The sequence below is a fragment of the Symphalangus syndactylus genome, chromosome 16, assembly GCF_028878055.3.
Source record: "Symphalangus syndactylus isolate Jambi chromosome 16, NHGRI_mSymSyn1-v2.1_pri, whole genome shotgun sequence".
NCBI lineage: Eukaryota > Metazoa > Chordata > Mammalia > Primates > Hylobatidae > Symphalangus > Symphalangus syndactylus.
In genome coordinates this window covers 15866650-15890956 of record NC_072438.2, presented here as the reverse complement: position 1 = coordinate 15890956, position 24307 = coordinate 15866650, and the positions used below count along the sequence as shown (strand labels likewise).

Genomic DNA, 24307 nt, shown 5'->3' with positions numbered 1-24307 from the left:
ACCTGCAGAAGACTCCATCTAGATGGCCACTGAGACTTCAAACCCTTCCGTGGCTCCCTGGGGACCTTGTGGTCAGGCCCCTCCCACCCTGTATCTCTTACAAAGGCCACCACGCACCGGCACCTTACACAGTGTCCAGCACAAAGAATTTGTAACATCCCCTCCAATACTGAGTGAATGAATGAGTGAATGAATGAATGAATGGTGTGAATACATGCTGACTCAGTATCCTCTGTGGCTGACCAGAAGAATGCCACATAAATGGGTGGGGGACCAGCCTGAGGCTGGCACAAGCTGCTGCCCCTCACCTGGACGCCCATGAGCTCCACCATGTCCCCGATCCCAGGGGGCAGCTCTCTCTTTGGACTACTGTGGTGCCGCTCGGCCTCCTTGACCTGAACCAGCTGCTCATCCAAAGCCTCTTTCTGCAGAAGCAGCTTCTGGGTCTGCCCAGCCTGCACGCCAAGTTCCTTCTCCAAGGCCAGAATCACACGGTCTTTCCCTTTGATCTCATCCATCTAAAAGGAGAAAGAATAAGCAGTCAGGCCTAGGGGCTCATGACCAAGGAAATCTCTCCCCCGTTTGGGGCCTTCGGCCCAGGGAAAGGTCAAAGCAGTGTCTTGGGCCTGGGTCAGCTGAATTCAGTAAACTCCAGACGCAGAGCAAGCATAGCCTGCAGCCCAGGGCTTGTTCCCCATCACTTCTACAAGACAGAGGAGACAGAGCTAGGGGTTGAAGCACGTATATATTCAACCTGACATGCAAACTGGCATCAATGTATGCTTCTGTCTCTCTCACTTTAATGAAATACAATAAAACACTGCCAGCCCCCAGCCACGCCTCTGCAGCTCAGCTTCTTGGCAGAGTTGGCTTCTCTCTCCGTCTCCAGGCCCATGTCTCCCTCTCAGTCACTGACGCTCTCCTGCCTGGCCACAACTCCCCAACCCTCACCACCAGACAGCTCCTGCCAAGGTCACCAGTGCTCTCCTGGCCACCGAACCCACTGGACAACGTTCTGTCCTCCCGCCCTCACTCCGTCACCCACTCCCAGACTCACGACCTCCTGCTCCCTCTCCCCAAGGCCACTTCCCAGTTTCTATCTTCTTTATAGACTGTCTTGCTCTGGCTCTCATTGAAGCCTGGAGTTTCCAAGGCTTGGCCCTCTTCTGACTCTGTATCCTCTCCCGGGCAGCCAGGTCCTCCCTAACGGTATCAACCCCACATATGCAGCAGATCTTAAACACATGCCTCAGCCCTGGCTTCTCTCTGAGCTCCACAATCACAGAACCAGCTGGCTGCCTGACACCTCTGCTTGGATCTCGGAGGGACCACAGCCTCTCCACGTACAAACCTGAACTTAATCTTCAGTTCACTCCCAGCCCTGTCTTGTCCAGCCTTCCTACGGGGGAGTGTCAGAAAGGACACAGGTTCAACACAGTGGGCCGGGTGACAGTGAGGAACCACACCAAAAAAAGTATGCAGAGGAAGTGTCAGCCCCAGGTCAACCACTCTAGCTTTTTCTGGATGCTCCAGTGAGGGCACTGTCCTGGTTGAATGGCAGGCCCCCAAGACCCATGGCCTTCCTGGAACTTCAGAATGGGACCTTATTTGGAAAGAGGGTAACTGCAGGTGCAATTAGTTAAGATGAGGTCATCCTGGAGCAGAGTGGGCCCTTATGACTGGTGTCCTTATGAGAGGAGAAGAGAGAGACAGAGGGGAAGGCCTTGTGAGGACGGAGGCAGAGGCTGGAGGGACACAGCCTCAAGTCAAGGAACTCAAGGTCAGCCAGCAACACCAGCATCAGGAAGAGGCTGGGAAGGATCCTCTTCCACAGCCTTAGGGGGAAGTGTGGGCTTGCAGACACCTTGATTTCAATCTCCTGGCCTCCAGAACTGTGTGGGAACACATTTCTGTCATGTTAAGCCATGAAGTTTGAGATTATTTGTTGCGGCAGCTGCAAGGAAACAGATGCAAAGCCTCCTCCCGCTCAGCCCGCTCACGTAGCAGGTTACATTTCAGTGGATTACAATCCAAAGCTCTTACTTCTAAAGCATAAACCTTGATTTCAGACACAGACTGACATAGCAGAGAATTCAGGTGAAGGGCCCTCTTCTGACAGCAGAGAGAAGGAAGCTAAAATCCCACCCACCCCCCAACCCTGACCATATGACCATGGGCAGGTTGGGCCACCTCTCTGACTCAACTTCTGTCTCTGTAAAATGTGGACAAGAAGAAGACTTTAGAACCAACTCTGTCTAACTGTTGAGGAGCTTTAGAGCAATTTGGGAAGAATTTGGTACAGTGCCTGGCATATCGCAAGCCTGCCATCAGTGTTCACTGCCACTGTTAATCTCTTCTAGCCCCTAGGTAACACGAGGCTATTTTATTTTAACAGAAGACCACTAAAAACTAAAAAATATCATAGAGATGAGAGAAGAAAGGAAATGGTGCCCCTAGATTCCAGACTGAGAGGTTTTCCAGCCACGTACCATGGTGCTACAGTTCTGATGTGGAATTTCCGTCACTTGCAACCAAAATAATCCTAATTGACATAGAGTTCAGGAAAGAACAACAAACTTGCCAGTGGTGTCACTTCTCTCTTAAGTGCTAGTTGTAAGCTAGGTACTAATTTGTACTTAAGAGCTCTCTGAGGCACCTTTCTTTGGAAGACAAAGGCTGTTTCCATCTGCCAGGATCATCTCCTGGCCCCTGCAACGGGTGCCCCATGCAGCTGCTCCTAAGCAGCCGCTGCATGTGCCCACTGCTCCCCCTGGTGATGATCCACCAGCATCTATGTGCTTGGGCCAAATCCCCAGTACTGCAATTTCCAAATGGGTAGGAGCACTGTCCCTTCCACAGGAGGAATCTTTAAACATGCTCAAAACACCACTGCCAACATAGATGCCAACCCCAAAGCAAAAATCATGCAGAAGGAGTTTATTCATTTAATTCACTCAAGCACACTTTCATTAACTCAACACATACTGAGCTGAGCACTATCAATGGGTGCTGAGAAACATCAGTGAGCAAAAGAGATCAGCCCCCCTGCCCTGGGAGCTTCTATTCTGCTAGAGGGGGGAGCAGGCAATAAACATAATAAATAAACAGACATTGTAGCGATTGGGAGTGATTTGTGCTATGAGGGGAATAACAAACAATAACAACATCAAAACGAAGGAAATCTGTAGGGGCAGTTGAGGGTGTTGCAAGCCAACAGTCTGTCCATCACGGGTAAGGGAGGGTTCTCGTCTGCCCCTCAGTAACAGCTTTGCAGTGAAGCCCGCACCACTGCCTTCCACTAGCTCCCCACAAAAGGCAGCACCATCGCGAGCAAGACATCTCTAGGATCCCAAATTCTCCACCTGGAAGGGCACCAATTCCCCCTTGTCCTAGTAAGTGAGACAGAGGGCTTCTGCCCCAGTCATCACAAGAAAGTTTCCTGGAAAACATTCTCAAACAGCAGAGACGGCATCTAGAAACAGACGGACAGCCAATGCAGAACAAATTCCGGAGCCAGCATGAGAGTCCTGAGGCCCCAGAGGTTAAGACACTGGCCAAGCTCATGTAGCAAGAGGCAGGCACACTCACAGTTCACTGACTTTACTCCTGGATCACAAGCTGAGCTCTTAGTGATCCTATCTCACTGCCCTTGGAATACTGATGAAATCCTGAGCTTCCTGGAACTGCTCAACTGATGATATGGAACATCCCTCAGCTTCCTTCCTGCATCTATTTCCCCTTCTCCCACACGCCCAGTCTCAGCATGTGCAGTAGGAAAGGGGTGGAACTAACACCACTGCAAGTTCCCAGGGCAGTCCCCGATTGGCTCAATCCACCCAAATGTCCATGTCCCAATAGTAATTGCTTCAGGAATGGATACACAACCCAATCAGAACCAACGGCTGGAAGAAGGCAGCACCAAGATCCTCCTGTTTTTCTTTAGGAGTTAAGAAAGGGACTCTGGGCTGTGTGGTGTAAGAACACGGGACCTGGCACAGTGGTGGCATCCCCTCAGCACAGCATGAGAGCCCACAGCCTGGGAATGATGCAGCAGGAGGCAGAGCAGAGCCCAAGAACCCAGGATCCTGGATGACATCGTTAGTGCACCTGGAGCTGCACCTACAGCAAATCCCATGACTTCAGTTGGGAGAGCCAACAGACACCCATGGCCTAAGCTGGTTTGATGGAATTTCTGTCACTTGTGACCAAAAGAATCGCAATCAACAGAGTTCAGGAAAGAATGACAAACTTGATGTTGGCTATCATTCCTCTCTTAGTGCTAGCGTGAGCTAGGTACTCATTTGTACTTAAGAGACATTCTCTGAGTCTTTAAAAGATCCTCAAAGTGGACATCATTTACCCCAAGTTACACACAAACTTGAGGCCCAGAAAGGGGAATGTGCTAACACTCTAGTTAGCAGCAGAACCATGACTCAAATGCAGATTGTCCTCTCCAAGCCCTCCCTGTCCCCTCTGCCGCAAAGGAAGAGAGTCCGGTTGTTTCTCAGCAGTCAAGTCCACCAGGAAATGTATCTCAGTGAAAACAAGCCCACTGACCCATGACTGATTTGGTGAGCTCTACTTTATTGCAAAGTTTGGGGGAATCAAAGACTGAAGCAGAGGCCACCACCTCAACATCCATTCTCATTCTTGGTACCCGTGGTGGGTTAAATAATGTCCCCCCAAATGTCACGTCTACCCCAAAAATCAGAATGTGACCTTATTTGGAAATAGGGCCTTTGCAGATGAAATGAAGATGCAAATTAAGATGAGGTCATACCAGGTTAGGGTGGACCCTAAACCCACTGACTGGCATCCTTAAAAGAAGAGGACACCTGTAATCCCAGCACTTTGGGAGGCCGAGGCAGGCGAATCACCTGGGGTCAGGAGTCTGAGACCAACCTGGCCAACATGGTGAAACTCTGTCTCTCCTAAAAATACAAAAATTAGCCAGGTGAGGTGGTGCATGCCTGTAATCCCAGCTACTCAGGAGGCTGAGGCAGGAGAATTGCTTGAACCTGGCAGGCAGAGGTTGCAGTGAGCCGAGGTCATGCCACTGCACTCCAGCCTGGGTGACAGAGTGAGCCTCCATTTCAAAAAAAGAAGAAGAAGACAAGCTGCAGGGGAGAAGGCCAGGTGCAGGCAGAGACTGAAGTGGTGCGACTGCAAGTCAAGAAATGCCAAGGACTGCCGGCCACACCAGAAGCTGCAAGAGGCCAGAAAACACTTTCACCCCAAAGCTTTCCAAGGGAGCATGGCCCAGCCGATACCTTGACTTGGGACTTCTGGACTCCAGAACTGTAGAGAAAATAAATGTCATTGTTGTAAGCCTCCAAGTTTGTGGTAATTTGTTACAGCTGCCCCCAGGAAACTAACAGAGCACCACACCAGGGTTTCTCAGAAGCCACAGGCCACGCAGTACGGGCTCCAGGATCACCTTAAACAAGAACATCACTGTCCCATGTTGACCATGATCACCTTAAACTATAGTGTCACTGCCTCATGTTGACCATAACCACCTTAAACTAGAGCGTCACTGCCCCACGTTGACCATGACCGCCTTAGAGCGTCAAAACCCTATGTTGACCATGACTGCCTTAAACTAGAGCATCACCACCCCAGGTTGACCATAACCACCTTAAACTAGAGTGTCACTCCCCATGTTGACCATAACCACCTTAAACTAGAGTGTCACTCCCCATGTTGACCATAACCACCTTTTCTTCTTGACTTTTACTAAGAGGCATCCTAATGTGTAGATAAAAGTCCAAAAGCCTTCTTGCATTTCTAATCCAATCCAGCTGACAAAGAAATGAAACCAGCAGCCCATCTTCTGAATGTGTTGCCATGGGCAACAGGTTTGCTTAAGGAGTGACATTTATCAGACAGGGTGTGGGTGAATAGGAGAAATGAACATTCGATTTTTTTCACTCCTTCTCCTAAGTGGACCATTTTGGGTGAAAACCATCCACACAATGACATACCTGAATGGGGGAGATTTTTGTTTGGCACTGAAATGGAAATGGAGCCTTTACGATACTGGATCCCTGGCACATTTTAAATTAAGCTCAAACCGTCTCTTGTGCAAATACACAGGGTTTTTCCCCCATTTTATTTCTCTTAATATATATTTTTCCTATAACAGAAGAACACATTTTACAGGTATCCTCTTACAGAAACTATAAGCTGCTAGATGCTTTAGCTCACTTGCTTGTTTAATTCTAACTCTCGGCAGATATGGGAATACCCCCATTTTATAGGTGAGGTGCCAGAGGCTTGGAGACAGTGTCCCAGGGTTGCATGGCAAACAAATGGGGAGCCCAGAATCACTCAGGGCAGCCTCCCTCCAAAGGCTTCTCTTCCCACCATGTGATGACGTCTCCCCTGAACACACATCCGTGAACATATGTGATAGAGAAAAGGGGCTGGAGACCGTTCCTGAGGACTCAGCATTGGTGTGCTTGCACTGTCTATAAATTAGAAATTTTAAACTGACACACAGCTCTTCTGCCATTCTTGGCACAGTATGGAGTTAAGGCATGAACTGGTGGTTTGTCACCAACTGTGGGACCCGGGCTATAGATGGATGAGGACTTTAAAAGGGTGCCTTGTCACCTGCCTCCAGTCCCAAAATCTCTTCCAGCATCTCATCTCCCACAGAGGGCTCCCAGCCCCAGTTTACACTCTCCCCATGCTGGGACACTCACTACCTCCCCAGGAGGCTCTTAGTTTCTAAGAACCTTTGGAATCTCAGAGTCTTTCCGATATTGAGGGTGGGGAATAAATGAATATATCCTCAAATCATCAGGACTTTTTAAAAGGTAAGAAAAAGAAAAGAGAGAACTCCCTTCTTCCCCAGCAACACCCTCAATGCCTTTCACTGGGTGTCCCGCCCCCTCCCTCCCAGCCAGCCTCACCTGAAGAGCACACTCCAGGTGTGGTGGAATCCCGGCCAGCCCACAACCTGCACGCAGAGGAGCCCTGTACTGTCAGTGAGAGGGGACCAGTGTGGGTACAGGCACTTCTGCTCCCTGAAGTCATTCACTTTCCCTAGATCTCCTTCCTGTGCTACAAAATGAGACACTGGGCGAAGAACCATTTCCTGCCAATGGGCTTGTATACCCAGAGGAAACCGGAGCACCACCCACCTGCAGCCGCAGGCTCCCCTCCCCATGGCCACGCCCGCTTCCTGCTCCTCTGGGAATGCATGGGGCTTGGCAGAGGTGGGTTTTAAGCCATTGAGAGAACATTGTTGGTTCTGCCCAGCAATGAAAGTCTATAGGAGGAAAAGATAGAATATAAGCAAAATACCCTTCATCGTTATTCTGTCCCTGAAGTGCTCAGTGCACAGCATAGTGAGGTCTGCAGGGAAGCACGGCCCCGTCTAAGAGGGTCCTTGACCCCAAGTCATTGGAAGGCAGAGAATAGAAAACCTTTTCAGTGTTCATGCAGACCCACTATATCGGTCATCATCACATGCGTGGGAGGTAGAATCAGAAACGCATTCCTGGAAATCATTCCCCCAGATTCAGGTGCAGCGGCCTCGATTCTACCTGTGATGCTTTATCTACTGTGTGGTGGGCACAAGGTGTTTGTTTGTGATCTCATCTACACGTTTTGCTAGAAATATTTCACACCTTTAAAACTTCTATTAAAAGTAAGAAAATAAAGTCTCCAGTATTTGACAACAGGATTCCATTATATTTTCATTTTGTATTTTACTGGGAATCCAAGTACCAGATATCATCATGGCTATTTTAGAGATATGGTTAAAATGATCACACCATGCCCCTATTACTTCCAAACCTTTGCCAGTGTTTCTCCCTCGGCATAGGATCACCTAACAAACTCCTATGCATCCTTCAAAACCCAGCTCAGACCTCACTTCCTCTGTGAAATGACTCCCGCATCTACCCACAGAAGTGATCACATCGTTTTCTTTGTTGCTGCCTCTTTGGCTTGCATGGTCCTATTACCAAACCGTCCTGCTCACACTAGAATAATCTGCTCACACTCCTGTTAACTGTAAGCTCTTTGCTGCCTGGAATCATGTCTTATTTTTCTCTATAACTCAGTAAATAAATATTCAACTGAGAGGGAACTGTCCTGCCCAGGGCTATATGTGTTCTTGGGCCATTCTGACTGACAGCAAATTTCATTGCTGTGGATGACTATAAACAGTGTCCAGCTCCCATTAAACTGATTGTTTACTATTAACATGCAGCAATTGGCAGCGAGTCCAGATCATGTGCTGCTTCCGAGGCTGATAACCAACCCAACGAGATGCCCCAAAAAGAGAGCTTCAGAAACAATCTCTCAAATTCTTATGCAAAACAGTCGCCTCATAAAGGTCAGCAGTCTCTTAAAGTTCAGGGTCCTGAACCAGACACCTCCTGTATTACAATGAATGACCTCCACCTGGACAGGGAGGTGTAGCTGCCGTGCCCTGAAAAGTATTCCGTCTATGCTTACTTGGGAAGAGGTCACTTTCCTCAAAGAAGGAGCCAGGTTTGCAAGTGGTGGGAGTCGGTAGGGGACAAGTCCTGGCCCGGTGCCTCTGCCCACCACCACTCAATGTGTCTGGTCAACCTGTGAGCAGGGCTCCAGAGTCCCACCTGCCCGGGAAGGCTGCATCTTCCCACTTTTCTGCTGCCCCGGCTGGGCTGGGCAGTCCCCAGATGTCCTGCCCTTCACTTCCCAAGCTGAGATCACATGGGAGCAGGTGTCACCTGTCACCCTAGTAGACCGCGAGCTCCCTGCAGATGGCCAGGCAGGGTTTTAGTCACGGCCCCCCATGACTCCCCCGAGAGGCTGGCCCAGCAGGCATCTATATAGGGAACATGTATCGAACACATGCCACTCTCAGTTCATGAGTTTTAAAAACAACCATTATGGTTTTATAAAAGCATAAAATAAAATCTCAAACAATCTGTGCTAGCCCTGGGTCTAGCTCACAGCAGGTGCTCACCAAATGGAGTGCCCGGAAGATATATAGCCTCTCTTCCGTAATTTTCTGGCAAAAAAAGAAAGAAAACACTCTCCTTTATCTCCTAGCTGCCTGAAGCTAGATGTGAAAGGGCCACTGAGAAGGCCAGAAATGGGCCACTCCTACCCAACTGACAGGAGGAATCGTGCTGAGAAAACAGCCCGGCCCCAGTGAGAGGGCTTGGCAGACAGTCATGGGAGTAAACAAACCTACCAACCTCCGGGGCCCCTGGGGTCTCAGGAGCTGTGGGCACCCAGCCTAGGCTGGCCCATCGGCCCCTCTTCTCCTAGTTGAGATCCTGAGGCCCATGGCGTTAAGCTGTGCCTTGATTCCTCCTGCCTTGACAAACTAGTTCCCAACAGTGGCACTCTTTTAAAAATAAAGTTTTAACTCTTATTAGGAAACGAATGCAGATCCATTATAGAAAATGAAAAATACAGCCAGATGCAGTCACTCACGCCTATAATCCCAGCACTTTGGGAGGCAGAGGCGGGAAGTTTGCTTGAGCTCAGGAGTTCCAGACCAGCCTGGGCAACATGGAGAAACCTTGTCTCTGCAAAAAATACAAAAAATTAGCTGGGCATAGGTGGTCCTGGCTATTCAGGAGGCTGAGGTGGGAGGATTGCTTGAGCCTGGAAGGTAGAGGCTGCAGTGAGCTGTGATTGCACCACTGCACTCCAGCCTGGGTGACAGAGCAAGACCCTGTCAAAAAAGAAAAAAGATAGAAGAAAGATAAAAAGGAAGAGGGAGGGAGGGAGGGAGGAAGGAAAGAAGGAAAGTGGAAGGAAGGGGGAGTGGGGGAGGGAGGAAGGGAAAGAAAAGAAAGAGGGAAATGAAAGAAAAGAAAGAAAGAAGTAGTAAAGGAAGGAAGAAGGGAAGGAAATAAAGAAGAAAGTAAGGGAGGGAGGGAGGGAAATAGAAGAAAGAAGGAAAGAAAAGAAAGGAAAGGAGCAAAGGAAAAAGGGAAGGAAAGGAAGGAAGGAAGGAAGGGAAGGAGGGAGGGAGGGAGAGAGGCAAGAAGGGAAGGGGAGTGAGAGAGAGCGAGAGAAAGAAAGGAAGGGAGGAAGAAAGGAAAGAAAGAAGAAAGGAAGGAAGGAAAATTAAAAATACAACAAAGAACAGAGAAGGAAACAGAAAGCCCCCATGATGTCAGGACCCAGAGGCAGCCCCTGCCCACCTGTCACCAGCTTCCCCTCATTCTACTTCCGCAACACAGAGTCCTGTTTGCAGCCATACATCCTGTTTTTTAACCGTCTGTGTTCACTTTCCCAAGTCCCTATAGCTTGTCATAAATGCCTGAGTCATTGTCCTGACTCAGAAACTCGAGGCAGCAAATGCGGATGCAATAGACCACTGGCAGAACACACACGGCGCCATCTGATGTGTACGTAAGATTTTGTGCATGCTTTTGCACATTTCCGTCGGTAGACTCCTGGAAGTGGAATTAGCACACTAAAGGGCAGGAGCGTGCATAAAGCTGTTGTTTGCACAGAGGTGCGGGGCATCTGCTATGCCCCACACTGCACAGGCTCTGGGCTTTCACAGTGAACAAGACAGACTCAGTCCCTGTCCTTACAGAACTTGGATCCTAGTAGGGGGAAACACAAGAAATAATCAAAGAGAGACAGATAAAAATATCAGATGAGAAGTGCTGTGGCAAGGATGGGAAAAGGTGGCATATAACTGAGTGACTCGGGGCTGGTCTAGATGATGCTCAGGCAGGCCTCCCTGCACAAGGGACACCGAGGTGGGAGCTACTCAGTGAGAAAGAACCAGCGGTGCAAAGATCGGGGGTGGAGCACTCCTGGCCAAGGACACAGGAGTGCCTGTGCAAAGGCCCTGGGGCTGAGAACAACCTGCCAAAGGCACCTGCTGTCTTCTCTTTTGACACTTAAATTTTACCCTACCTTTAAAAAAAAAAAATCCTGGCTACTTTGATTGGGAATGATAGCATCCTGCTGTTTTAATTTGCATTTCATGACTGGTGAGGTTAAACTAATTTTTATATTTAATAGGCATTGCTTTTCTTCTTTGTGAACTGTGTGTTCCCATGGCTTGACTAATTATAAATTCCCATTGTTCCTTTTGCAAACTTGATAAACTTTTTATACACTGAGGATATTAACCCTCTGCCACATTGTTTAAAGACTGTTTCCCAGGCTATATCTTCACTCTCCATTTTTCTAAAGGCCTGCTTGCCATCTGTGCATCAAATACTCTGTTGAGGAAACTGGGGGTAGAATATTTGTCATTATCATTATAACAAATTCATTTTCAGATCCCATTGGACATTGCTTTTAATCCTGTATCATTCAGAATTGAGTTTTTAAAGAGGATCAATGGCCTGAGGCTGAGTATAAAATTCCCACTTAATTTTACCCTCTAAAATGGGAGTACGGGTTGAGTATCCCTTATCTGAAATGTTTGGGACCAGATGTGTTACAGATTTGAGGATTTTTAGATTTTGGAATATTTGCACATACATAGTGAGATATCTTGGGGATGGGACCCAAGTCTAAACATGAAATCCATTTATGTTTCACATACACTTATATATATAGCTGAAAGGTAATTTTATACAATATTTTCAATAATTTTGTACATGAAACAAAAGTCTGTGTACATTGAAACATCAGAAAGCAAAGGTCTCACTGTCTCAGCCACCCAAGTGGACAGTCTGGGGTTTTTTGGCATCACCATCATTCCTGACAGTGAATTTATTTATTTATTCAAGACAGACTCTCTTTCTGTCACCCAGGCTGGAGTGCAGGGGCATGATCATAGGTCACAGCAGCCTCAGTCTGCTGGCTTCAAGCAATCCTCCCACCTGCGCCTCCTGAGTAGCTGGGACTACAGGGGTATGCCACCACGTCCGGCTAATTTTTAAATTTTTTGTAGAGGCAGGACCTCACTGCCCAGGATGGTCTCAAACTCTCAGCCTCAAGAAATCCTCCCACCTCAGCCTCTTGAAGTATTGGGATTACAGTCATGAGCCATCTTGCCCAGTTCTGACTCTGAATTTATATGCTACCAATATGCAATCATTTCTTACACTTATTCACACATACCATTGATACAGTGGAGAAGATAATGTGTTCATGGTAACATGTGAGCATGCTTGCATGGGAAGTCTGGGTGTGTATGGAAGCTATATCACATCTGAAGGGGGCTAGGGGGATCTTTTATCCCCTTGGGTATGCTGAATACACTGCGTTGTACACCTGCATTTTGACTGTGATCTGTCACAGGAAGTTAGGTGTGCAATTTTCCACTTCTGGCTTCATGTTGGCACTCACAAAATTTCAGATTTTGGAGCATTTGGGACTTTGGATTAGGGATGCTCAACCTATTTCTATATCACCTTTGGAAAACTCCATAAGGACGGGGGAAGCTTTACAGATCACTGCCCCATTTTGCAACAATAAATGCAATAAGAAGTGTTCGTTCTCATCATCATTTGACAAATGGCGTGAGTCAATCATTCCATGGGAAAAGCCAGGCCCGTGCTTGCTTAGGCAGCTTGGAGGAATGCAATCTGGTTCCCTTGATCAAAATCACTCAAGACCAGGATGTCAGGTTTTTGTCTGGCTTTGAATATTTCAGAGGTAGTGAAAGCTCTCTCCGTGGAACCGGAAAGAATAATTAAAATGCAATGCCCTTTATGGCTCACTTACATTGTGGGACAAAAAAGCATTGACTGTGACTTGAATCAGAGATAACGAAAGTGTAGTGTCGAGTTTGGAGTTCAAGAACATGGTTCTGATACACGAGTCTGATTTAACAAGGTGTTGTCCAAAACCACGACTGCCTGAGCACACTTTATGCAACTACCACCCAGGTCAGGAAAGAAACATTCCTGGTTGCGTGTGGTGGCTCACGACTGTAATCCCAGCACTTTGGGATGCCAAGGCAGTGGGATCACCTGAGGTCAGGAGTTTGAGACCAGCCTGGCCAACATGGCGAAGCCCTGTCTCTACTAAAAATACAAAAAAATTAGCCAGGCGTAGTGGCAGGCGCCTGTAATCCCAGCTATTCGGGAGGCTGAGGCAGGAGAATTGCTTGAATCTAGGAGGTGGAGGTTGCAGTGAGCCGAGATCACACCATTGCACTGCAGCCTGAGCAACAAGAGCGAAACTTCATCTGAAGGAAAAAGGAAGGGAGGGAGGGAGCGAAGGAGGGAGAGAAAGAAAGGAAAAAGAAAGAAAGGAAAGAAGGAAGGAAGGAAGGAAAAGAAAGGAAAGAAAGGAAGAAAAGAAAGAAAGGAAGAAAAAGAAAGGAAAGAAAGAAAGAAGAAAAAGAAAGAAAGACAGAAATAAAAAGAAAGAAAGAAGAAAGAAAGAAAGAAAGAAAGAAAGAAAGAAAGAAAGAAAGAAAGAAAGAAAGAAAGAAAGAAAGAAAGAGAAAAAGAAAAAGATTCCTGACGCTCGAGAAGGCTGGCTCCTGCCGCTTCATGATCAGCCCCACACCCGGAGGTCATCCACACTCTTATTCTAGCACCTTAGATTAGTTTTTACCCTTCTTAAACTTCATGTGAGTAAAATCATATAGTATGTAGCTTTTGTGCTCATCTTCTTTGGTCTGGTTCTGACACCAAGTCTAGGAAAGTCATTCATTTTCTTGCCTGTTTTGGAAATTCATTTTTCCCCATTGCTGTGTAATACCCCATTGACTAAATACACCTTTATCCACCCTATTGCTACATTTATTGCTCACAGAGCATATTTTCTATCCTTTTCCTTCAGGGAAAGTGGTTCTTTATATTTAAAGTGTGACTTTTGTATCCACTCTGACAATTTCTGCCTTTTAACTGGTTTAGTCCATTTACATTTAATGTAACTACTGATATGACTTGTTTAATTCCACCATTTTGCTGTCTCTTCTCCATTTGTCCTGTCTGTTTTTTTCCCTGCTTTGGTCCTTCTTTGCTACCTTCTTTTAGTGCAAACATTTCTTTAGTCTCTCATTTTATTTCCCCTATTTGCTTTTTAGCTGTGCCTCCCTGTGCTGCCTTTTTAAACCTTGATTTGTCACAGCCTCCTTCAATTCATAGCGTCACGCACCCCCTCAGACAAGATTGAAGGACTGTGCCAGAGCACAGATCCATTTACCACCAACCACGCCACCCCATCCTTTCTACATTATTTTATGCATTTTACTTCTGCATATGTCATAAACCCCACAATACAGTGTGATTGTTTTGCTTTAAATAGTCACTTGTGTTTTACATAAATTGAGAAAAAGAGATCGTCTCAGACTTTGACTCTCCTTTACCCACTTCTCCTGTTCTTTATTCCCTTCCAAGAGAACTAAATTCCTGTCTGGCATTGTTTCTCTTCACCTGCAGAACGTCCTTTAGCATTTTTGGTGGCACAGCCTCTGGCAACAAATAATCTCAGCTTCCTTTTACCTAAAATGTCTTTATTTCACTCTTATTGTAAAATAATGTTTTTTGCTGGATAAGAAATTCTGAGTTAACATGTCTCTGTTTCGTTTTAGGGCACTTTAGTGTATGAGATGCTACCGGGGGGCACGGCTGCTCCACGTCCTTGCCATTTCTCGGCACTGTTAGCTTTTTAATTTAGCCATCCTGGTGCCTGGGCAGTGTTATCTCATGTGTGCTTTTATTCCTCTTATAGATATGCTCATTTTAAATGCAAATACAAGATCCACCATTAAACTTTTATCAATCCTATTTAAATTTCCAATTTTTCTTGTTTTAAACATTTTAGAGTTTAATTTATATATCATGAACTTCACTGATTTTTAGTAAGTCTTCCAAGTTGTGGAGCCATCATTACAATCTGTTTCAGAAGCTTCCTCACCCAGTAAGATCCCTCATGCTCATTTACAGCTAATCTCCTTTCCAACTAGTCCCCGTCAGCCACTAACCTACTCTCTCTCTCTATAGATTTGGCTATTCTGGAGATTTCGTATAAATGCAAGCATACAATATGAGGTCTTTTTTGTCTAGCTTCTATCATTTAGCATAATGTTTCTGAGGTTCAGACATGTTATAGATATTGAAGCGTATATCAATATTTCATACCTTCTCATTGCTGAATCACATTGTGCTATATAGACATGCCACATTTATCCATTCACCAACTGAGGACATTTGGGCTTTTACCACTTATTGACTATTCTAATGCTATAAGCATTCACGTACAAATCTTTATATAGATATGTGTTTTCATTTCTCTTGGGTAGATACTTAGGAGTAGAATTACAGAGTCCATAGGTGTCCTTGTTTTAGACTTTTTAAGAAACTACCAAACCATTTATCAAGGTGGCTATACCATTTTAAAGTCCTATCAGAATGACAGTACCCATTCCTCCACATGCTAGCCAACATTTACTATTGTCTATTGCTTTTTTTATAGTCATTCTAGTGGATGAGAATTTGTATCTAGTTGTAATTTTACTCTAGTTCCCTGATGATCAATGAGGTAGAACACCTTTTCACATATTTGTTAGTCATTTAATTATCCTGTTTTTGAAATATTCTTTCAAGTTTTTGCCCATTTTTAATTGAGTTATTTCTCACATTGTTTTATAGTTGTTTTTATAATCTGCACAAAAGTTCTTTGCGGTATAGGTATTGAACATGTCTTCTCTCAGTCTGTAATTTGCCTTGTCTTTTATTGGTGCCTTTTGATGAACAATGATTATTTCATGTCCAATGTACAACCCTCTCTGAATAGTATATTTATGTAAATAGTGTATTGTGTCCTGCTTAAGAAATATTCACCATGTCCCAAGATCATGAAAATAGTCTGTTTTCTACTAGTAGCTTTATTGTTTTACTTTTTACATGTAGGTCTATGGACCACTTTGAATTAATCTTTGTGGGTAGTATGACATAGACTTCATACTCTATATAGAGAGTGTGTGTGTGTGTGTGTATTTCCTGTTATTTTTTTTCCTACAGATAGCTAACCAGTCCAATATTGTCCACTGAAAGATCATCCTCTCCATAGTGAACTGCCACGGTATCTTTTTCCACATACGTGAAGATGTACTTCTGGACTATTCTGTTCCATTGACCTGTCTCTCTAACCTTCAACCTTACTGTCTTGATTACTGTAGCTTTGTAGTAAACTTTGTTATAGGTTGTATGAAACTTCCAATTTTTCTCTTCTTCAAGATTGTGATTCCGCATCCTTTCAATTTTTACATCAAATTTAGAATCTGCTTGCCAATGTCTGCATTTAAAAAGTCTGCTGGCGGCTGGGCGTGGTGACTCACATCTGTAATCCTAGCACTTTGGGAGGCCGAGGCAGGTGGATCACTTGAGATCAGGAGTTCAAGACCAGCCTGGCCAACATGGCAAAACCCTATCTCTACTAAAAATACAAAAAAAAAAAAAAAAAAAATTAGCCGGGCATGGTGGCAGGCATCTGTAATCCCAGCTACTCGGGAGGCTGAGGCAGGAGAATTGCTTGAACCCAGGAGGCAGAAGTTGCAGTGAGTTGAGATCACGCCACTGCACTCCAGCCTGAGCAACAAAGCAAGACTCAGTTAAAAAAAAAAAAAAAAGTCTGCTGGGATTTTGGTAAGGGATAGCACTGAATCTGTAGATCAATCATGGAAAAACTGATATCTATACTAAGTCTTCTAATCGATGAAAATGATATCCCTTTCCATTGATTTAGATTTCCTTAAGTTTTTCTCAGCAATGTTTTATAGTTTTCAGGGGAGACATCTTACACAACTTTCCTTAGATTTATTCCTAGGTATTTGAATTTTGTGGTGCTCTACTGTAAATGATATTTTTTAAGATTTCATTTTCTAATTGTTCACTGCTGATATATTGAAACAACTTATTTGTGTGTATGTACCTTGTATACACAGACTTTGATAAACTCACTTATTAATTCTAATAGTTTGTACGGTCTTGCCATGTTCTGAATGTGTCTCACAAAAATTCATACATTGAAACTTATCACCCATGTGATAGTATTAGGAGGTGGGGCCTTTAAGAGGTGATTAAGTCATGAGGGCAAAGACTTTATGAAGGGAGTTAGTGACCTTATAAGAGAAATATGAGCTGCCTGCCTCTCTTTTGTCATTCCACTCCTTCTGCCATGTGAGAACATGGCATTCAAGGCACTGTCTTAGAAGCAGAAACTGGACCCTTGCCAGATACTGAACTTGCCAGTGCCTGGATCTTGGACTTCCCAGCCTCCAGAATGGTAAGAAATAAATTTCTATTATATATAAGTTACCCAGTCTGTGTTGTTTTGTTATAGCAACAGTAATGAACTAAAACAGGTCTCTTGGATTTTCTACATCACAACCATAGCACTTGCAAATAATGAGTTTCCCTTTTTTCTCCCTCTCTAAAACTTTTTTTTTTTTTTTTTTTTTTGAGATGGAGTCTCGCTCTGTCGCCCAGGCAGGAGTGCAGTGGCGCGATCTCGGCCCACTGCAAGCTCTGCCTCCCAGGTTCGCGCCATTCTCCTGCCTCAGCCTCCCAAGTAGCTGGGACTACAGGCGCCCGCCACCACGCCTGGCTAATTTTTTGTATTTTTAGTAGAGGCGGGGTTTCACCATGTTAGCCAGGATGGTCTCGATCTCCTGACCTCGTGATCTGCCTGCCTCAGCCTCCCAATAAAACTTTTATTTATTTTATTTTGTATTTGACATCCTGGCCAGTGCAATGTTGACTAGAAGTGGTAATAGTCAACATCTTGTTTTGACCTTGAACTTGGGTGGGAACTGTTCAATATTTCATCATTATGTATATTGCTTGTGACAGATTTTTGATAGAACCATTTATCATATTAGTGAAATTCCATTCTATTCCTGGTTTTCTGAGAGTTTATATCATGAAGTTGAATTTTACCAACAGATTTTTCTGCATCTATGAAGATGATCGACCACATGGTTTTTTTTCTTTTTTATCATATTATTATGTTGAATTATATTCAGTGATTTTAGAATATGAAGCCAATCTTTATATTTTCAGAATAAACCCAGCTGGGTTATGACTTATTAGCCTTCCTATGTATTGCTGGATTTGATATGTTAATATCTTGCTCATACTCTTGTATCTATGTTCATAAAAGGTAATCCAAAAGTTTTCTTATCCTGTAATGTTATTGCTTTTGGAATCAGAGTTACACTGGCTTCATAAGTTAGTTAAACTGTGTTCCTAATTCTCTATTTTCTGGAAGACTTTGGCTAGAATTAGTTTTACTTCTTTCTTAAAACACTTGAAAGAATTCACTTGTGAAGCCATCTAGGTCTGGGCCTTTCTTCATAGGAAAATTATTCATTACAGATTTAATTTATTTAGGAGCTATAGGACTACCTAGATTTTCTATTTGTTTCATGTCAGTTTTGGTACATTGTGCTTATTCAAGGAATATGTTCATTTTATGGAGGTTTCAAGTTTATTGGTATATGCTGTTTGCTGTGGTTTTATTGACTGTAGGAGCTGTGGTATTTCTCCCTTTACATTTTTGATATTAGTAATTTATTGTCTCTGTTTTGCTTTATCAATATTGCTAAATGTTTGTCAATTTACCAGTTTTAATTAACTCTTGAATTTGTTGATTTTCTTTATTGATTTTATTTCACTGTTTCTTGCTCTTTAAAATTTCCTTCCTTCTACTCTCTGAAGTTTAATTTGCTGTTCTTTTTCTTTCTTCCTGAGATAGAAGCTTAGATGCTTGATTTTCAGCATTTCTTCTTTTTGTCTAAAACATGTTTTGCTCTAAGGACTAATTACAACCCACAAATTTTGAAATGTGGTCTATAGTGATAAAAGTATGTCGTGTCCACAGTATTCTGCAGTTGTGGAATAGAGTGCTCTGTCAGGTAAGTTCACGTCGGTTAATTGTGTTGGTGAAATCATGTCTTTATTCCTTCTTTGTCTGTGTGTTCTACTGTTTGCTGAGAGAAGTGTGTTCATCCCCAACCATAAGTGTGGATTTGTCTGTTTCTCCTTTTAGTGTTGATAATTTTTTTCTTTTAGACATTTTGAGGTTTTGTTATTGAATGCATTCCCACTGAATTGACCCTTTATTATTAAGAACTGTCCTTTTGTGTCTTTAGTATTACTTCTTGCCTTAGAGCATTTGACATTAATACAGCCAGACCAGCTTTGCTTTTGGGAAGTGCTTGCACAGTGTATCTTTCCCCATCCTCTTATGCTCCATGTCACCATGTCCTCATAATTAAGATGTCTCTCTTGTAAATATCACTGTTACTGTTTGATCCAGTCTGAAAACCTCAGCTTACTTTACTTCTTAGCCTCCTGCCCCACACAGCTTCAAAGTGTGACAAACGCCCTGAGGGGCAGACTGGTCATGTGTTTGTGGCGGGCCCCCTGCCTTTGTCTCCTACGTCCAGTGAGGGCATGGGAGCTGTCACTCTGCCTTTCCAGCTGGGCTCACCAGCCTCCCCCTTCACTCCAGGACGCAGGAGGACCTCCTGTGCAGCCAGCTGGCCTAGGTGGGGCTCCTCTGGTTTCCATTCTTTCATGCCCACTCTGAGATGGCAAAAAGTCCTACTCGTCTCTCTTAGGACATCCAATCTTCAGCCCACACCCAGAATCCACAAATGCCCCAAGGGAAGAAAGCAGCTGGCAATTAGGCCGCCTAGGCAGGGCTCTTTCCCCTTCCCTTCGGAATTTTAGTTCATCCACACTCCACAGCTTTCACAGATCTCCAGTATCTTTCAAAACAGGACTATTTGCAATTTATATTTTTCCCTTGCTGTTGCAGCCAGTTGGCCGGCCTGCCCTGACCTGCGGCATCTTACCTGGAGATGGACGTCTGCTCATGGTTGTTGAAGTAAATGAATCAATAAATGCCCGGCACTTAGATATGCCATCACGATGCATTTGCAACAACCCTCCCTAGTCTCCATTAAGCTCCTTTGACAAATGGGGAAACTGTTCTTTGAGCCGATTGCCTGCAGCCCCAAAGCCTCCTTACTACACCTAAGACGGCAGGGACGTCGCTGGGGCCCCAGTGCTTTGAACAATGCCCGCAGCACAGCAGGTCCTCGGAGCTCCGCATTTCCCCCATGCGTGCAGGGAGGGAAGGCTGCGTGCCCACGGGCGGGGGAGGGGGGCGACACGTACCAGCCTGCGGATGTCGCGCTCGCACTCGCGCTTAATGCGGTGCACCTCGTCTTGGTGCGCCTGGTAGGCGGCACGCAGGTCGGCTGCCTTGGTCTTGTCAGCCTGCATGCAGTTACTGAGCGCCTCCTCTGCCTGCTTGCGCGCTGCCTTGAGCTCCAGGATCTCCTGCTGCAGCCGCAGGCGCTCTCCATCGAAGGCCCTGCGCGCCTCCTCGCGGGCCTCGGTCAGCAGCGCCGTCTTGACCTTGTCGGCCGCGCCGTCGCGCAGCACGTTCAGCGTGGCCTGCAGCCGCTGCAGCTCGCCCTCCTTGATCTTGGCGGTTCGCGCCGCCTCCTGCTCGTGCTGCCGGATGAGCCCCTCGCGCAGCGCCTGCAGCTCCTTGGTCTTCTCCTCATGCAGCTTGGCCTTGAGCTCCGAAATGTAGGCCGTGTGCCGTCGCTGCTCCTGCTCGCGCTCCAGCTTCGCCTCCTGCAGCCGCTCGCGCAGTTTGCCCACCTGCAGCCAGAGCGGCGAGAGAGCCGGTCAGGGTCAGGGTCAGGGTCAGGATCAGGGTCACAGCTGGCGGAGCTGGCCACAGCCTCCCCACGCCCAAGACACCCACCTGGGCCCACGTTCCCATGGATTCCCCCTTCGGCAATGCCCTGCAGGCCTGACCCTCCTGCCAGCCCCACTTAGAATCTCTCCTGCTAGTTCCCTGAGATTTTCCCTGGGGGTGGAAACCCCCTGAGGATGCTGGAGAGGCATTCAAGCCTTTGGCATCTCTTCCAGGTTGTAGATTGAGACAACTGCTCAATCACAAAACACACCCTGCAGAAATCATCACCAAGACCCAAAAGATTGTAAACCAGAAATATATTTCCAGGGCCCCATGCACGGACTCTGGAGTTGGAGAAGACAGACCAGGCTTCTAAGTCTTGGGGGGCAGTGAGCAGGGGGCACCATTCTTGTTGAGCGGGGTCCCTAGCTGGGCCGGGGGCTCCAATGCATCACCCACATTGCCACATTAACCCCTCACGGTCTTGGGAAGGAGGTAGCGAGCTCCCTCTCTTTCTCCCTCTCTCTCTCTCTTCCTCTCTCTCTCCTCTGTTTTATCATGAGGCAGCCAAGGATCAGAGATGGTCTGGTGACCAGCCCAGGGTGAGGGATGAGGACCCTGTGCTGCCAGCCGACCCACCCTGCCTTGAGCCTATTTATTTTATGAGCAAACAATTCAAAACATTACTTATAAAACGTCCCAAGGGAATGTGTTCTTAAAACACTTCAAAATGCTTGCTTTAACCTTTTTGTTTCAAATATCACTCAACACACATTCCACAGGAATGCTTGACAAGCCCTTATTTCCTGAAATCTTCCCCTCTCTGAAGACCTGAAATGAATTGCCTCTGATGGACAAGCTGCTTCCAGGGAAAATGGCAACGTTTTTCCCCAGACCACACTGTTGATAGCATAGTAACATGTTAAAATTAATTTTAGGTGAGAAGTTTTACAATGGCACCTGAGTATTGATAAATCCTTACTTATAACAGCAGATAAAGAAGCAAATAAAACCAAACCAGGCAAACACACAAGATCAACATCTCCTTTCACCAGATACTCACAATTATAGGAATGAAGCCAGGAGACCAGTCTATGCTCTGTCCACCTTACCCTGGGGGCAGCAATCAGCATCTTTTCCTAGTGGATTTAGTAGCAGGAAGCTAGAACTTTAAGTATTTAACATAATTGTCCCGGTTATGGACAAAATGTTTTTGACTGTTCTCCCTCCTGCGAGGCAACACTGTCTTAAGTCCCTGGTTAATGCCGACAGCCACCTGGGGTCAGCAGGGTCAGATCCAATGAGATCCTAATCTGCTTTGATGAGCTGTGTTTCCCCAGGCAAATTTCTCTACCTCTATGGTGGTTGATGTTGTGGGTCGACTTGGCTGGGCCACAATGCCCAGTCGTTTGGTCAAACACCAGTCCAGATGTGGCTGTGAAGGTATATTTTATAAGAGATTAACATTTACACCAGTAGACTCTGGGTGAAGCACAGTGCCTTCCACAATGTAGGTGGGCCTCATCCAATCAGCCGAAGGCTTTAAGAGAAGACCAAGGTCCCCTGAGGAAGAAGGAACTCTGCCTCCAGACTGCACTGGGACTCAAAGCTGCAAGATCAACCCTTGCCTGAATCTCCAGCCTGCTGGTCTGCCCTACACATTTCAGATTTGCCAGCCTCACAATTGCATAAGCCAATTCCTTAAAACTAACAAACAACCTCTCTCTCTGTGGTGTGTGTGTGTGTGTGTGTGTGTGTGTGTGTGTGTGTGTGAGAGACAACCTATTGTTTCTGTTTCTCTGAAGAAACTGACCACACAATCTTCCAGAGCTTCAGTTTCCTCTGCTAGGAAACAGGGATGTCAACAGCTGCCCCTCAAAGGCCCGTTGGGAGGAGGAAGATGAGGTGACTGTGGGTGGGTAAATGGAAGTCTGTTGTTATCGTGGTTCTGACTTTGTGCTTCAGGTGTGGGCAGCCTCGTGTGAGAGACACAGGTAGAAAGGGGGTGAGGAACACGGAAGGGTGGGCAGAGGCCTGTGCAGGGCAGCCCGGGGGGTCTAGGGGCTGCTTCCTGGAAAGGGCAGAGGTGCTGCTGAGGCTGGTGATCCAGGTGTGTAGGGCAGGGATGGTGACAGAGAGGCAGGGGCCTGGGGACAGGGCCCTGTTAGGTCCCTCCAGCTCTGCCCAAAGCTGCTGAGGAACAAGCCCAGGTGACGACCTATGCCACAGAAGCAGCAGAGTGAGGCTGGGGTGACCCCTGATGGGCACAGAGCACTCCCTCCCACCACCACTCCATCCGGCTGAGCAGGCCAAAAAGAGCCGCCCAGCACTTCACCTCCAGCTGCCTCCAAGCTACCCCAAGTGTAGAGGCACCCACACCAGCCGCTCCTCAGCACTTGGGCTCTAAATGCAGTCATAACACAAAGGCCAAGACAGGGAGCATGCCCTGGGGGTGTGGGGAATGGTGTGGAGAAATTATCTGAACCACCGGCACCACCCCCACTTGCCATTCCCACTCAGAGAGTGAGTCAGATTCGTCCCTTTCCATCCCCATCCCCATCCAATCCAGCAACGCTGGCTCTCCATGCCCAGGCCTGGCCACTTCCCCACTTCCCCCTTGCCCAAGCCACCTGCAGCAGCCCTTCCCACCACACCCTCCATGCTCAAAGCCCTCCAAATCTCATGGGTACCAGTTAACTACTCTGAAACCATCACACATGTATAGTGTTGAACAAGAAAGTGATGGCAGGTGGGGAAGCCAGGTTTCCCACTTGGAGTGAGAGGTTACAGACAAGCAAGAGGAGGCTGAAGTGAGCCATGTGGCAGTGGGTGCGTCTTGGGACATCTATAAGAACTCATGTTTGACTTTGTATGGATATAGATGTCATATATGGAAATAGTTACAGGCATGTGTACATACGCAGGTCAGTACACACATATATTTCCTTGTTCTGGCAGCTGAGAGGGCCTAGAAACAATGACACCGCAGCAGTGATGGGCACGCCTGGTGCCCAGATCTTTGTTTCTAATGCCATTCTCCAACAAAAGGAACCAGGACCCCTTAGAGAAATTGCTGGGTCTAGGACTGGGGGGTAGGAAATATACAAGATGAGCCTGGGGCATCTTTTTTTTTTTTTTTTTTTTTTGAGTCGGAGTCTCGCTCTGCCCCCCAGGCTGGAGTGCAGTGGCACGATCTTGGCTCACTGCAAGCTCTGCCTCCCAGGTTCACGCCATTCTCCTGTCTCAGCTTCCCGAGTAGCTGGGACTACAGGCGCCCGCCACTGCGCCCGGCTAATTTTTTAATATTTTTAGTAGAGATGGGTTTTCACCATGTTAGCCAGGATGGTCTCGATCTCCTGACCTCATGATCCGCCCGCCTCGGCCTCCCAAAGTGCTGGGATTACAGGCGTGAGCCACTGCGGAGCCTGGGGCATCTTATAATGCCAGAAAGTAAGGAAGTGCTCCACAAAACCCCCAGAAAACTGCCCCTGCGAAGCCTTGGGTTCTGCTTGTCCCTGCACTATTTTCTAAAACCTCTGATGCAATGTGCCCAGGGCTGCTATATTGCCGGCTTCCTGTGAGCCTCTGTACCCATCTGACCTGAGGACAGGGGCTGTCTCTGAGTTACTTCCAAACACTTCTCACTCAGCCCAGGCATGGAGCATGCGTGCCAGGGGCTTGCAGATGAACAGAC

General features: G+C 46.4%; 1 protein-coding gene across 13 annotated transcripts in view; it reads right to left on the bottom strand.

Moving 5' to 3' along the window:
- The window catches only part of JAKMIP1 (janus kinase and microtubule interacting protein 1), a 175766-nt gene that overhangs the window by 61077 nt on the left and 90382 nt on the right, over nt 1-24307 (bottom strand). For 10 of the 13 annotated variants that reach the window (XM_063619736.1, XM_063619737.1, XM_055245778.2 and 7 more), the window contains 2 exons: nt 20079-20573; nt 309-518 (listed from right to left, as the gene is read on the bottom strand). In XM_063619736.1, the coding sequence (XP_063475806.1) occupies nt 309-518; nt 20079-20573 (705 nt within the window). The remainder of the gene's footprint in view (nt 1-308; nt 519-20078; nt 20574-24307) is intronic. The other 3 variants (XM_063619739.1, XM_055245780.2, XM_063619738.1) reach the window with 1 other exon arrangement.